We start from the raw sequence: 13,511 nt of genomic DNA, 5'->3' as shown, positions 1-13,511 counted from the left end.
AAAATAATAGTAACAGCTAACACTTATTGAGTGCTCACGGCGTACCAGGCACCACTCTAAGCACTTTGCTGTATTAACCTTTTTTATCCTACTAAGTTAATTATTTGCAGTAGAACTTGCTATTGCTCTAGCAAAGTTATCTATGCACCGATAGCAAAATAATAATCATGATAATAACAATAATAATAGTGGTAATAATTTAACCAACTTGACCCAAGCACAACAAACTGTATTCCCCTGAGCCCCCCAGTTTCCTGACTCATTGCCTGTGCCTTCTGATATCCACATACTTAATGGATTATATCTAAGAGCACAATCTAGGACATAGATACTTGGAATCTAAGCAGTCTATCTCCAGAGTCCATTTTTCTAACTCTTACACTATATGGTACTACAGAGAAAATTGGGAACCAAGGAGATAAAGTGAATTCACAAAGGTTACCATCATTAGAAACCATAGAATCACAGCATTTTAGGATTAATGCAAAATTTAAAAATATTAAACATACATATTCAAATATTGCAAGAGAATCCTTCTTAATATTCTTTAAAACACAAACAACCAAAACAAAACAGACAACTTGTACCAAGTCTCTTTGCACGACATGTCATGCCAAGATCAAGAAAACCAAGAAAGCACAACTTGATCTTAATCTTTGAATCTAACTCAGGGACTAGATATAAATCACATTTATTCCACAGCATTTCCTTTATCATTTGTGAAAAAATTTATGAAGCCCGAGATTTAAAATGATTACCTTCTGTTAGTAACTAGGGTGAAACACATGGAAAGTAGTAAACCTAAGCATAAACATTTAGTTGAACACATACTTGGCTAAACACATAGCACATACCCCATCTAGGCACCAACCTTTTTGGAAACCAATGCATGTCCGTGTGATTCCCACTTACCAGAATTCTTCTTCCTCTGTATTCGAAGAGAAGGTTTAGGAGCATGAAAGTGTCTAGTGAAGAGCTGAGAAAGCTGAGAAAGCTCTTCACTTCCCCTCTGAATGAGAGGTACTTGGAAACAAAATTATTTTCCGATGTAGGGAGAATAGCATCATAGGCAGTAGAGAGATGAGCATCCATCAAAGGGAGGGAAGTACAAAGCAGTAACAAAGTATCTGGGACAAGGTGGCGGCTTCAGGCACTGGGCCAAGAAGAGGTAAGCCAAGGAGGCGAGGCACGGAAAGAGCTGTGGAACTGCTAGCATTTGGATGTAGGTGACTACCAAAGATTAACTCTGCCTACCCGCAAAGTCTGCTTAGCTCGGTACATCCAGCTTACACAATCATAACATGGATATTAAAACGACTCTGGATATGTAACATTCATGTGGTGTATGACAGAGAGAACAGCAGTCATGGAAGGAGCCATTGTTAAGTAACGGACGCTGGACTCCAAAATGTCTCTAAAAGCAAGAGCATAAGTGATATTTTGAAAATCACTTTTTTTCAAAGTTTCAGATATAAAGCATTATCTTCAGCTAGGAAAAATCCTCTCCTTATTTTTCCAAGTCATAACAAATGAAAAATGCTCTTTAAATCACTCCCTTTCAATATCTTACCTTCTACGTTGCCGGATTCCTGATAAAACCAATAGCGTGATTGCAACTATGACAATGCAAAATACCACACCAAAAATAATAATCCAGACGGGCACAGATGGGTCAGTGGGTGGTGCAAGAGTGGAAGGGATTTTTAAAAATTCCAGAGTCTGGTCATTCAAAAAGAAGGCATTGTTGATCCGGTTCCTATTCATTCTAAAACGTAATGAGAATCAAAAACAAGCAAAACAAGACAGAAGAGAACATTAGAAACAGAAGGTACTGACCTATCTCTGCATGATTATAACTATCTCTATAAACATAACATCCTTGTAGCAAGAGACTTCAGGTTGACCATACAGTTTGATGAGGTCAGTCATGCTGTGGTATTCTTTTCACAAGCTGCAGTGCTGGCTGCCAGCGAGGTACTCTTCTGTGTACTGCTGCCCTCCATTGTTTCGAATGTCCTAGAAGTAACTGGAAGTCCTGAGCTTTGAGCTCTCCCCCATGTGTTATTTCTTGAGAGGTAGCTTCTAGATTAAAATCTCGGGACTCTAAGTTTAAGTCACCATTCAAGGTGACTTACATAAATACCAACAGCCCCAAAAGATAAAATTATATGTAAAAAAGTGGTGATAAATATGAGAACAAAAGAAAACCAGGAAGAGAAAAGAAATGAAGTGTGGAGCAGCTGAAAATCCATCAACTTGATCTTTTTTTTTTCAATAAACATTTGCTGAAAATTTGGTGCAAGGTAATTGCTGTTTTTGCAATTATTTTTAACCTTTTAAACCACAATTACTTTTGCACCAACCTAATAGCAGCTACTGTGCTGGAGATACAAAGTGAAATAACAATACCAAGGAGCTTACAGTCTAGAAGAATGGCAGATCAGCCCCTCCACAATCACAGTGCAGTGCAAAACGTTCTATGGAAGAGGCAAATAAGGGCGCAGTGGGAGCACAGTGGAGGGCTAAGTACATCACAGTGAGAAGTCAGGGCTGCTTTCCTAAGACGGCAACTTGGGAGCTGTTTTGAGGAACAAGTCAGAGTTCTTTACACCAAAGTGCATAGTGAGCACAGGAATGGAGACATGGTATAGTGTGATTTGCTAATAAATTGCAAGTAGGTCCACATGACTAAAGTAAATGGTGCTTTCGGAGTCCAAAAGTCTGGAAAACTTAAAGGAAAACATGCTACTTTTCCTGGGGAGAATCTGCACTTTTGGTGGTGGTAGCAATTAGGGAAAGGCTAGTAGCAAAGTCTTATCTGACTGAAACGAAAAAAGTGGATTTCTGACTGGAACTTCCAAACTAGATGAGGAGACTTCTTGGAGCTATTGTATGGTCTTTCCAGAATTCACACTAGACAAGCTGACTTCGTCTACCTCTAGAGCAGCACCGGAAAATAGAAATATGTGCGTCTCATGTGTGACCGAACATTTTCTGGAAGCTGCGTTTGTTTAAAAAGAAACGGGTGAAATTAATTTTGATAATATGCTTTTGCCCAATATATCCAAAAATCATAATTTCAACATGTGATCGATATTGAGTTGGTTCACATTTTATTTTGTACTTTCAAATTCCATGTGTACCTTACACTTACAGCATATCTCATCTTCCACTGGTGACATTTCAAGTGTTCAACAGCCACACGTGGCTGGTGACTAATGTATTGCACAGAGTGGGTCTTGAATTTGATAGTAGCTTGAGAATGTCTGCAGACCTGCACCAGGCTACCAGGAAAGACCTCCTTTAGTAAATAGAAACCTATGCTGAGACATGATTATTCATGAATGTGAAGGAGAATCCCAACCAGGTAATCTACAGCAGGGGATAATTTCAATATAATTTTTTTTACCAAACTATAGAATATTTTCTTTTTTATAACCTAATATGGATAATCTGGGAACACAAACCTTTCTACAAAATCGTGAACCCCACTAGTAAGGTATAACTCAGAATAAAATGAAAAGTTGCTCTGCATTCTCATTCTGTCTACCCGGTTGGCTACCACTTTGCTGTTTTATCACCTCTCAGGCTGATTACAAGTTCTAGCCCAGTATAGACTAAATGTCCATCCACCACTGAAATCCCCAACAGGTATCAATCAACATGAATATCTTTCAGCCAAGATTGGCCTTGAATAAGGGCAGACCCTCATAATACAGCTAAAACAGATATCTTAGAACTGGCCAGGCATTCCCTCACCTAAGTCCAAAGGCTGTGGACACTCTAATAGAGAGAGGAAGAATCATGGCAGCATGCCTGGGTTCAAGTCCTCACTCTTGATTTTTCTAGCGTAGTGGCCCTGGCAAATCAATTAATCTTGCTGAGCCTTAATTTCCTCACTGATAAGCCAGGGATAAGGATAATTACTCAAAAATGACTGGTGTTGATATGAAATACCACAGATGCATAAGAACATACCTTGTGAACCAAAAAGTACTCTGCGGATAAGGTGGAACTAGTACTATTTTGCCAACCCATATAGCTTCTTCAGCCTTGAAATTTCTCTTACTGCGAAATTTCTCTCACCTGCACTCTTTTCCCTCTTGGTATCGTTTCCTGTATTTTCATACAATCCTGAAGAGCCCTATCCATTCCCTGACATAAATTCGCATTCTATTGTCCATCCTCACCCCCTAGCTTCTCCAGCTAGAACCTCGAGACAGACATTTTGTTGTGAACATATTCATCTACACCCTCGACCTTCATCCCAAACACTCACTCTTCTTCCTTGCATGAACTGAAGCCTGGTTTAACTACAGTGCCTCCATTCTCCTTGTAGCCCTCCCAAATCACTGGGCTTGAATAAAATCCCTTTTCACATGAAATACGATATTCCTAATTCTTAGTGCCTAACTGGTGGGTCTTAACGGTATTCTTAGTAACAAAAGGGCAGAAACACCTTAGTTCAAACCTTCTTGTTAAAGCAGATTAAATAATTTGCCATTGGTATAGATCCTCAAAGACTGTTTCAGCAAGGGAAATAGATGATTGTTCATACAAAACTTTTGGCATTTGATTATATACTCATTATCTTGAATGTTAATATTTACAGAGAGCAAATGAGTTCTTTCACTAGATATTTCTCTTTGGTAAGAGAATAATATGCATTTCAGTAATTTATAAATGCCTTGTAAAGAGAATTACTTTGTTTCATTCTTTCTTTTTCCAAAAATAGTTTGTTTCTTCCGATATACCTTTGCCCAACATCAATCGTGTGGGATTTGCAGTTTGACACACATACAGTGCACATTAATTGAAATAAAAACAAACTGCATCCTTCTGCTTCTCTGAAGTAAAGAATACATTTCACTTTTGAAAGTTTGTTATGATCACAAAGAGAGGAGGAGGGGTTTCACTTTTGAAAGTTTGTTATGATCACAAAGAGAGGAGGAGGGGGAACTGTCAGGAAAAACTGTAAATCTTGAAATGAGTAAAAAACATTACTGAGTATCCAGCAAATGCACATTTCTGGACAATTTCTAATCTTTACTGTCTTTCAGTTATTTTGCAAATCTGTACATTGTATGAAACTAATACAATGTAAATGATTCTTGTGCACAGAAAATCAAGTGAATTGTGTCTGGTGGAACACAACTGATTGCTGCCTGATGGATAGATGGTGCACCTTTTTGTAAATGAATATCACCATGCCTCAATTCCTACGTATGCATGGGTCCTTGAAGTCTCCTTTGAACTGGTTTTAACATCCTACTAGTTTCCTCTTTAATTAATGAAGTAACAAAATCTTTGCTAGCATTTATTTTTTATTTACATGAATCACAATTTTACCTTTTTTAAAAAATGTATGTTTTAAAGATAAAGAGTACATTGACTAAGGAAGGTGATTCCTTAGAGACCCAAGAAATTGGAATATTTTTATGGTTTCAAAATAAAAGTAACAGGTATGACTTGTCCCTCAAAACACCTTACAGTTATTAACTCATTTAATCTCAACAGCTCTGAGACAGGGGTACCATAATTATTCTCATTTTATAGAGGATAAGAGAAAAACATAACAGTGGAAGTAACTTGTCTGGATTCAAATAGTTAGCAAGAAGCACAACCAGAATTCAAAACCTAAGCATTCGGGCTCCAGAACCCAAGTTACTGAACCATCACACAATAGTACTACACATGGTGTTCTTGCCAAAAGAACCCAGTACTACACATTCTTAGCTAATGTTTAAACTAGGGTCACTCAACCAAAGCATGATTGACCTTTGGGGTAGAATAGTTCTTTGTTGTGTGGTGCTGTCCTGAGCATAGCTGGATGTTTAGCAGCATCCCTAACTTCTGCCTATTCGATGCTGGTGACAAGCTTCCCCACAACTGTGACAACAAAAAGGTCTGCAGACATTGCCAAATATCTCATTGGAGGCAAAATTGCCCGAATGTGACCCACTGATCTACACTAATCTCTAATACAAACTAACAAAATGAAATCTTTGATATCTTAATAAATAAATCATTGTGAAGCAGAGAGAGAATTCTTCAATATTTATAAATACAGTTGAATTAATCAATAAGTTGATTTACTGGTAGAAGGCATATGTAGCAGTGATTACCTTATGGCTGACTGTACCTCATCAGCAGGAAGGGTGTGATTTTTTGAAGGATCTGTAACCACAAACCAGAATGACACCCGCTGGGTTACATTGCAAAGAAGGACATGGGAAATTCTGCAGATGATGGGAAGAAAAAATACATTGTAAGCAAATATTACCAAATTTCATCAGACCATCCACTCTGGTGTTATTACTACCATCTTAAGAGGTATCTTAGCTATGAATGAAAAGTCGTTTCTACTGTGTTTCCCCGAAAATAAGACCTAGCCAATTAGCTCTAATGCGTCTTTGAGCAAAAATTAATATAAGACCCGGTCTTATTTAAATATAAGACCGGGTCTTTGATATGATATGATATGATATATGATATGATTTGATAATACCAGGTTTTATATTAATTTTTGCTCCAAAAGACGCGTTAGACCTGATTGTCTGGCTAGGTCTTATTTTCGGGGAAACAGGGTACCATTATAAAGTCTTATTAAGAAGAAAATTATAGAGGAAATTTCCTTCGTTTCAAAATCCTATACTTAAGGATCATTCCTTAAGTAAGGAATCTACCAAAAAGGAAAAAACAAAGAATTACTCAGTAGAGAGCGTTTTACTCCACGAGAGCATTAGGGACCTCAGTCTCCATCATCTGTTAGCTGACAGACCCCCTGCTTTTCCAACACTCAACCTCTCTGAAGCACAGAAGCCTTGTACTTCCTCATCAAGCTCTTTGTAGTGTTCTCATTCAGTTTTCCACCTCGCAGATCCAGACAAATCTGTGGCCTGCTCCTAATCCAATACTTGCTCTGCTGGCTACTATTTCTGTACCTCTTTCACTCCATATTGGGGCCAGACCAATAACAGACCTCCAAACGGAAGTGCTACAATCAGCTTACCATAAGCCTTTGAACACTGTTTTTGCAGATGCTTTCCAACTAGCAATTGGAAATGTGCCTCACTCTGCTCTGCACACATGGATTACCAGAAATGACAAGAAAGAAATGGCATGAGTGCATAAACTGAAGACTACCTATATATGAATGTATAAAAGTTGAAAATTATGGAACAGTCCTCATTAAATAAACGTTGCCGGTGTAAAAACATAAAATCCTGAATGGCTTTCACCATTTGCTTAAGAGCAAAATTGCAAAAAGTGACATTAGTAACTAGTCTGGAAAATGAAACACACATCCCCTTTACTAATAAAAGTAAATACTTTGTTTTTCCTTAGAAGAGCATTCAAGTGCCTTATGCTGATTTTTAAGCAACAAAAGATAGTGCCCTTCTATAATTTTCTATACTTCTCAGAACCTGATAGAATTATTGTATTTTCTCCCTTCAAACTTCACGTACAGCGTCAAGGTGCTCCTAGGCCCCTCTGCCCAGAGCCAAGTGCCTGGGACCAGCAGTGGGAAACTGGAGGCTCCCGTGGCCTCCGAGAGCAGGCGGCAGACGGTGACGTTCCAGGGTCCACTGTCCTGGCATGTGCAGGAGCCACTGCCGGGAGGTCTCCAACGTGCAGACAACCCACGCGCTGTCCTTGTGCTCCTATGGCAACCGTCAGCCTAGCCCTGTGCACTTAGCGACTGCAAACAGCAAGACCGTCTGGGAGCCGAATCCCTCCTCCAAGACCCCGACTCCACCGCTCCACGGTCATGGGCAGCTACCTGGGCAGGTACCTGAGCACAGTCAAGGCCGAGCTGCGGCTCCCTGCCGGGTGCGCTGGTACCCTCGACCCAGGCCCACCCACCGCCAGCGGGTCTAGAATCAATGCCAAGTTACTCACATCCACCAGAAGCTCTGGATCCGGACCCAACAGCTGCCCACCACACCACCTGGCTGGGTCTACGCCAGAGCCAAGAGGGTGATGGTGCCCAAGGCTTGGAGGAGCTTTCCCAGCAGGCCCCCTGCCCCCGCCCACCCCCCAGTCCTTCATGGGGCTGCATTTTTCTGGCAATCGGAAGAGCTTTGTGAAGCGGTGGCTCTGGAATCCCCACAACCTCAGAAGCATCTGGAGGGTGGGGACCATCAAAATCCTCCTCCGGAGTGCAGAGGGTGCTTCTATGGTGTCCACCCACCCATGAGCGCCCGGATCCCTGTGCCAAGGGGACTGTGCTGAGGGCCCTCAGCGGGGACAACAAAGGAAAAGGGAAGTTCAATGGACCACTCTGGTTTGAGACCCCCGACGCCAAGAGAAGGAAGCAGAGCCCCAGCGCGGGCCATCTGCCTTCAAGCCTGTACGGAGAAAGGGAGTGACCTTTACCATTGTACCCAGACCTGGGCCTCTGACATGAGTGTCCCAGAAGAGGGCACTGACCCCCTGAGCTTTCCCTGACTGCCGCCCACCCTGCTGCAAGGATTCCATCAGCTGGGGCCACTGTCAGCCTCAGCTGGAGAGCTGGGAGGGGATCAGCTCTCCCCGGGGCCGAGGACCCCCCTTGGGTCCTAAGAGTCCAGGACCTGCCGCCACCACCTACTGAGACTCAAACCCACACAGTTCTTTTACCCTGGTGAGCCCTGCTCTACTCCTGCATGAGTCACGGACACCACCAAGTCACCCCACCACCCCAGCTGGCAGGTCTGCCAAGCCCAGAGCTCCCCCTCCTTAGGCTGCAGAGGCCACATGCAGAAACGCTGCTGGGATCAAAGCTTTGCCTTCCTCCCCCCCCCCCCCCGCCCACTCCAGTCTTCTCCCCAGGAATACACTTATCAGGAAGGTATCTTTCTCCCATTTGCCCAGTTTGTATACTTAAGTTTGTTCTAATTTTAAATAACAATAGGTAGTATTATCATCACGGACATTGTCAGTCTTTCTTTCAAAAATTCATGTATTAGGATTTCATCCAAACACTGTGGCTTCTCCACCTTGGCACTCTTAACATTTGGGGCCAGATAATTCTTTGTTGTTTGCTGGGTTCTGTCCTCTGCATTTAGGGTTTTAGCAGAATCCTTGGTCTCTAACCTGTAGGTGCCAGCAGCATACCCACATTGTGAAAATAAAAAATACGTCCAATCATTGCCAAATATTTCACGGAGGTATGGAGTGTGTGTGTGAGACAGACAAACAGGAAAATCGTACTAGTTGTTCAATATAAATTTTAGGATTCTTTTTTCTAGTTCTGTGAAAAGGGCCAGAGGTAGTTTGATAGGGATTGCACTGAACCTATAGATTGCTTTGGGTAGTATGGACATTTTAACGATGTTAATTCCTCCTACCTATGAGCATGGTATATGCTTCCATTTATTTGTATCTTCTTCAATTTCCTTCTTCAATGTCTTACCAATATTTTTTCTCATATATCTCCTTAGGCAAGGGAAAAAAATAAAAAATAAACAAATGGGACTACATCAAACGAAAAAGTTTTTGCACAGCACAGGAAACCATCAACAAAATGAAAAAAGACAGCCTACTGAATGGGAGAAGATATTTGCCAACGATACATCTGATAAGGGGTTAGTATCCAAAATGTATGAAGAACTCATACAATTCAACAACAGCAAAATACAAACAATCCAATTTTTTAAATGGGCAGAAAGCTTGTACAGATATTTCTCCGAAGAGGACATATTGATGGCCAATAGATACATAAAAGATGCTTGACACCGCTAACCATCAGAGAAATGCAAATTAAAACCACAACGAGACATCACCTCACACCTGTCAGAATGGCTATCATCAAGAAATCAACAAACAACAAGTGTTGGTGAGGATGTGGAGAAAAGGGAACCCTCTCATGCACTGTTGGTGGGATTGCAGATTGGTGCAGTGACTATGGAAAACAGTATAGAGGTTCCTCAAAAAATTAAAAATGGAAGTACCTTAAGACCCAGCAATTCCACTCCTGGGTATTTATCCAAAGAAATCCAAGACACGAATTTGAAAAGATATCTGCACCGCTATGTTCACTGCAGCATTATTTACAACAGCCGAGATATGGAAACAACCCAAAATTCCCATCAATAGATGGCTGGATACAAAAGAGATAGTACATATGTACAATAGAATATTACTCAGCCATAAAAAAATAAAATCCAACCATTTGCAACAACATGGATGGAAGTAAAGGATATTATGCTAAGTGAAATACGTCAGACAGAGAAAGACAAGTATCGTATGATCTCATTTATATGTGGAATCTAAAGAACAAACAAAACAAAAATAGACTCATGGATACAGAGAACAAACTGCTAGTTGCCAGATGGGAGGGTTGGGAGGCAGGGTGAAAAAGGTGAAGGGATCAAGAAGTACAAATTGGCAGTTACAGAATAGTCACTGGGGATGTAAAGTACAGCATAGAGAATATAGTCAATAATATGGAAATAACTATGTATCATGCCAGGTGGGTACTAGACTAGCCAGGGGGATCACTGCATGAATTATATAAATGTCTAATCACTATGCTGTACACCTGAAACTAATATAAAGTAGTATTGAAATGTCAACTGTAAATGAAAAAAGACAATCACACTAGTGGACAACCGCTGAGGGACAGTGACCTCTACTGGCAGAAACAGTCAAGCTTGGTTTCCCAAAATATGTATGTGGTTTTAAAACACATCAAAGATACAGAGATGAACAAAATGAAGTAGTGCGTGGTTGGCAAAAACATTTCCCCTAATTTTGTAGAATGCTGGCAAGGGAATTATTCCTGGTTTTGCCGTTAGTAATAATCAGACAATGTAAACTTGTGTTTAAATGAGTTACTTATTTAAGCTCTTCGGGCAAAAATGAGTCTCAAATGCTGGTAAAGAGATGGAGATCCCAGGAAGTGCTGTGCTGTCTGTGGGTCTCACCATTGCATTTTGGAGGGGCATTTGAAGTACTTCCCAGAACAGAGTGCAATTACCAGCAACTCTCTTACACACACACACACACACACACACACACACACAGTCAGTGAGGATATTCGCAGCACTCTTTGTCACAGCTAAGAACTGGAACAAGCCATTTTTCAAGAGTGTACATACAGATGGGTCTAATGGAATTCTTTGAATTCACTTCAGTAATCATTTTTGTCCAACACTTTTACAAAGTAATACTACTTATGGGAAACCAAATGGCTTATCTCAGCAAATCACTAAAAAGGTAAAAGTGTTCACTCCCTTTCCTCAAGTGTGGGGAGCCCTGATCTGAAGGTGACTCTCTAAGAACTAACTTCACTGCCATTTCTCATCAATGGCACTAGACAGGGCTAAATGTATCCAAACGGTGGGAAGAATCGGGCTCTTGCTTCAGGAAATCAAAAGGACTAAAATAGGAGCCAGGCTACAATCGTATAAGCACGAGACTATTAATCCCCTTACCATGGATACAACAGCATATTGTTCCTTTTTAGATCACAGGACTTACCTTTGCATAACCAGGCAGAGGAAGAAATCCATTCCAGGTCCTACACATTTAACTCAGAGAATACTACGCCTGAATTAGAATTCAACCTACCTCTCTTGCTAAAAATGATAGATTATTCTAAAAACACATGTGTCGTGCAGGGGACCCTGCTCGCTGTGCCATTTGTCGTGCAGGGGACCCTGCTCGCTGTGCCATGTGTCGTGCAGGGTGTCAGGCAGGGTCTCCGCTCCCGCTCCCCACATTAGAACGCAGGATATGGTGAGGCCAAAAAGGAACACCCACGGAGCCATAGTCAAACCAATATATTCTCGCTGGTGGCTGGGCTGGAGACAAAGGAAGCAGGATTTACATAACCTGCAACCCGCCGTCCTAACAGCAGTCCGCGCTTGCCAGCCACCATCTTCTTGCTAGCCCCCATTCCTTCTCTGCTAGCATAGCCACAGCTGTTATATTAGTGGTCAGTGGCTTACGGGTTACAGCTGACGGCCAACTAGCCACAGCTGATGGCCATCTGATCACAGTTGATGGCCATTTACTACCCGAGCCAGCACCTTTCTATTGTGAGGCCGAGAGCCTGGAAACTGTTTTTTGGGGCTTTGTCCCCACAACATGATTTGAGTAAACTTGGGAAAGAGTGTACACTTTAAAAGTAGATGACAGCCTCCTTAGAAACTACTTTCAACACTGTGATATCCTTGTGACTTGCAATTAGTAGATAAATAAGTCCTAAAGATCTAATGCACAGTATAATGAATTTGGACAATGACACTGAATTGTAAACATCAAACATGCTAACAGACTAGGACTTAAGTATTCCCACCATAAAAAAAATGCTAATTATGTGACATCGTGAGGGTGCTAGCTAATGCCACAGTGGCAATCATTACAATGCATAAATGTATCAAATCAACATGCTGTATACCTTCAACTTATATAATGTTATACATCAACTATATTTCGATTTTTTAAATCCCTGTGAAACTGCTTTAATAAATCTGGCCTAAATCTTACTGTAAACACTTGAAAACATCTGATTGCCATCTTCAATCAAAGTTGCATGAAAATCTCAAGTAACCTGACCTAATTTAACTAGAGCTTTCTATCAAGTAAATGTTTTCATCTACCTTCCTTTCTGCTGAAAGATGAAAGAAAGAAAGAAAGAAAGAAAGAAAGAAAGAAAGAAAGAAAGAAAGAAAGAAAGAAAGAAAGAAAGAAAGAAAGCAAGCAAGCAAGCAAGCAAGAAAGAAAGAAAAAATAATAAGAAAACATTTCCTATCAAAATTTGTAAATAATACTTCTATGGAATTGCCTTGTTTCCATCACATTTAATCTATCTTCCTATAATTCTTACCAGGGCCAGCTTCTTGGGCATGGGACCTGTGTAGACACACAGACCCCTGCCCTTTCCAGGGTCCTACCCTTAGTTTAATGCTCTGTTGTTGCCATCTTGAAATTGTTACCCATTTTTTAACAAAAGGCCCTGAATTTTCATTTTGCACGGCATCCTGCAAATTAAATACCCCTTCCTGATTTTTACAGCTATAGCTAGAGAATAGCACGGTGGGAGTTCCACACAGATTAATAATTTGCAACACTCAGGGTTCTTCCCAGTATGCTTCAAAGTAGTCCATGTTATTTAATTTGATCTGATTGTAAGATCGCTGGCTGTTCAAAATGAAAGATTAAGACAGATTCACTCTACGGACTAAAAGTAATAAACCACATCACATCTTTTAAAATTTCAGAAACACATTATAATTGTCATTGAATTATTTTCCTTTTCTTTTAAACTTTTCTTTATTTTAAGTGTGTTTTTCCAGGACCCATCAGCTCCAACTCAAGTAGTTGTCTTCAATCTAGTTGTGGAGGGTGCAGCTCACACTGGCACATGCGGTGATCGAACCAGCAACCCTGGTGTTACAAACATCGCGCTCTAACCAACTGAGCTAACCGGCCGCCCCGAATTATTTTCAAGAGGTCTCTCTTGCTAGACTGACTTCCTTTGGGATCAGAGACCATGGTCTTCTGTGGGGGTCAGCAAGCTT

At 40.8% G+C, this 13,511-nt stretch overlaps 1 protein-coding gene across 3 annotated transcripts in view; it reads right to left on the bottom strand.

Annotated features, from left to right (window-relative positions):
* Positions 1-13,511, bottom strand: part of CLTRN (collectrin, amino acid transport regulator) — a 28,588-nt gene that overhangs the window by 6,652 nt on the left and 8,425 nt on the right. For 2 of the 3 annotated variants that reach the window (XM_081042791.1, XM_081042793.1), the window contains 2 exons: positions 6,126-6,239; positions 1,571-1,765 (listed from right to left, as the gene is read on the bottom strand). In XM_081042791.1, the coding sequence (XP_080898917.1) occupies positions 1,571-1,765; positions 6,126-6,239 (309 nt within the window). The remainder of the gene's footprint in view (positions 1-1,570; positions 1,766-6,125; positions 6,240-13,511) is intronic. The other variant, XM_081042792.1, reaches the window with a different exon arrangement.

Source organism: Rhinolophus hipposideros, assembly GCF_964194185.1.
Source record: "Rhinolophus hipposideros genome assembly, chromosome: X".
NCBI classification, from domain to species: domain Eukaryota; kingdom Metazoa; phylum Chordata; class Mammalia; order Chiroptera; family Rhinolophidae; genus Rhinolophus; species Rhinolophus hipposideros.
The sequence above is the reverse complement of the archived record's forward strand: the minus strand, read 5'-3'. Positions and strand labels throughout refer to the sequence as shown.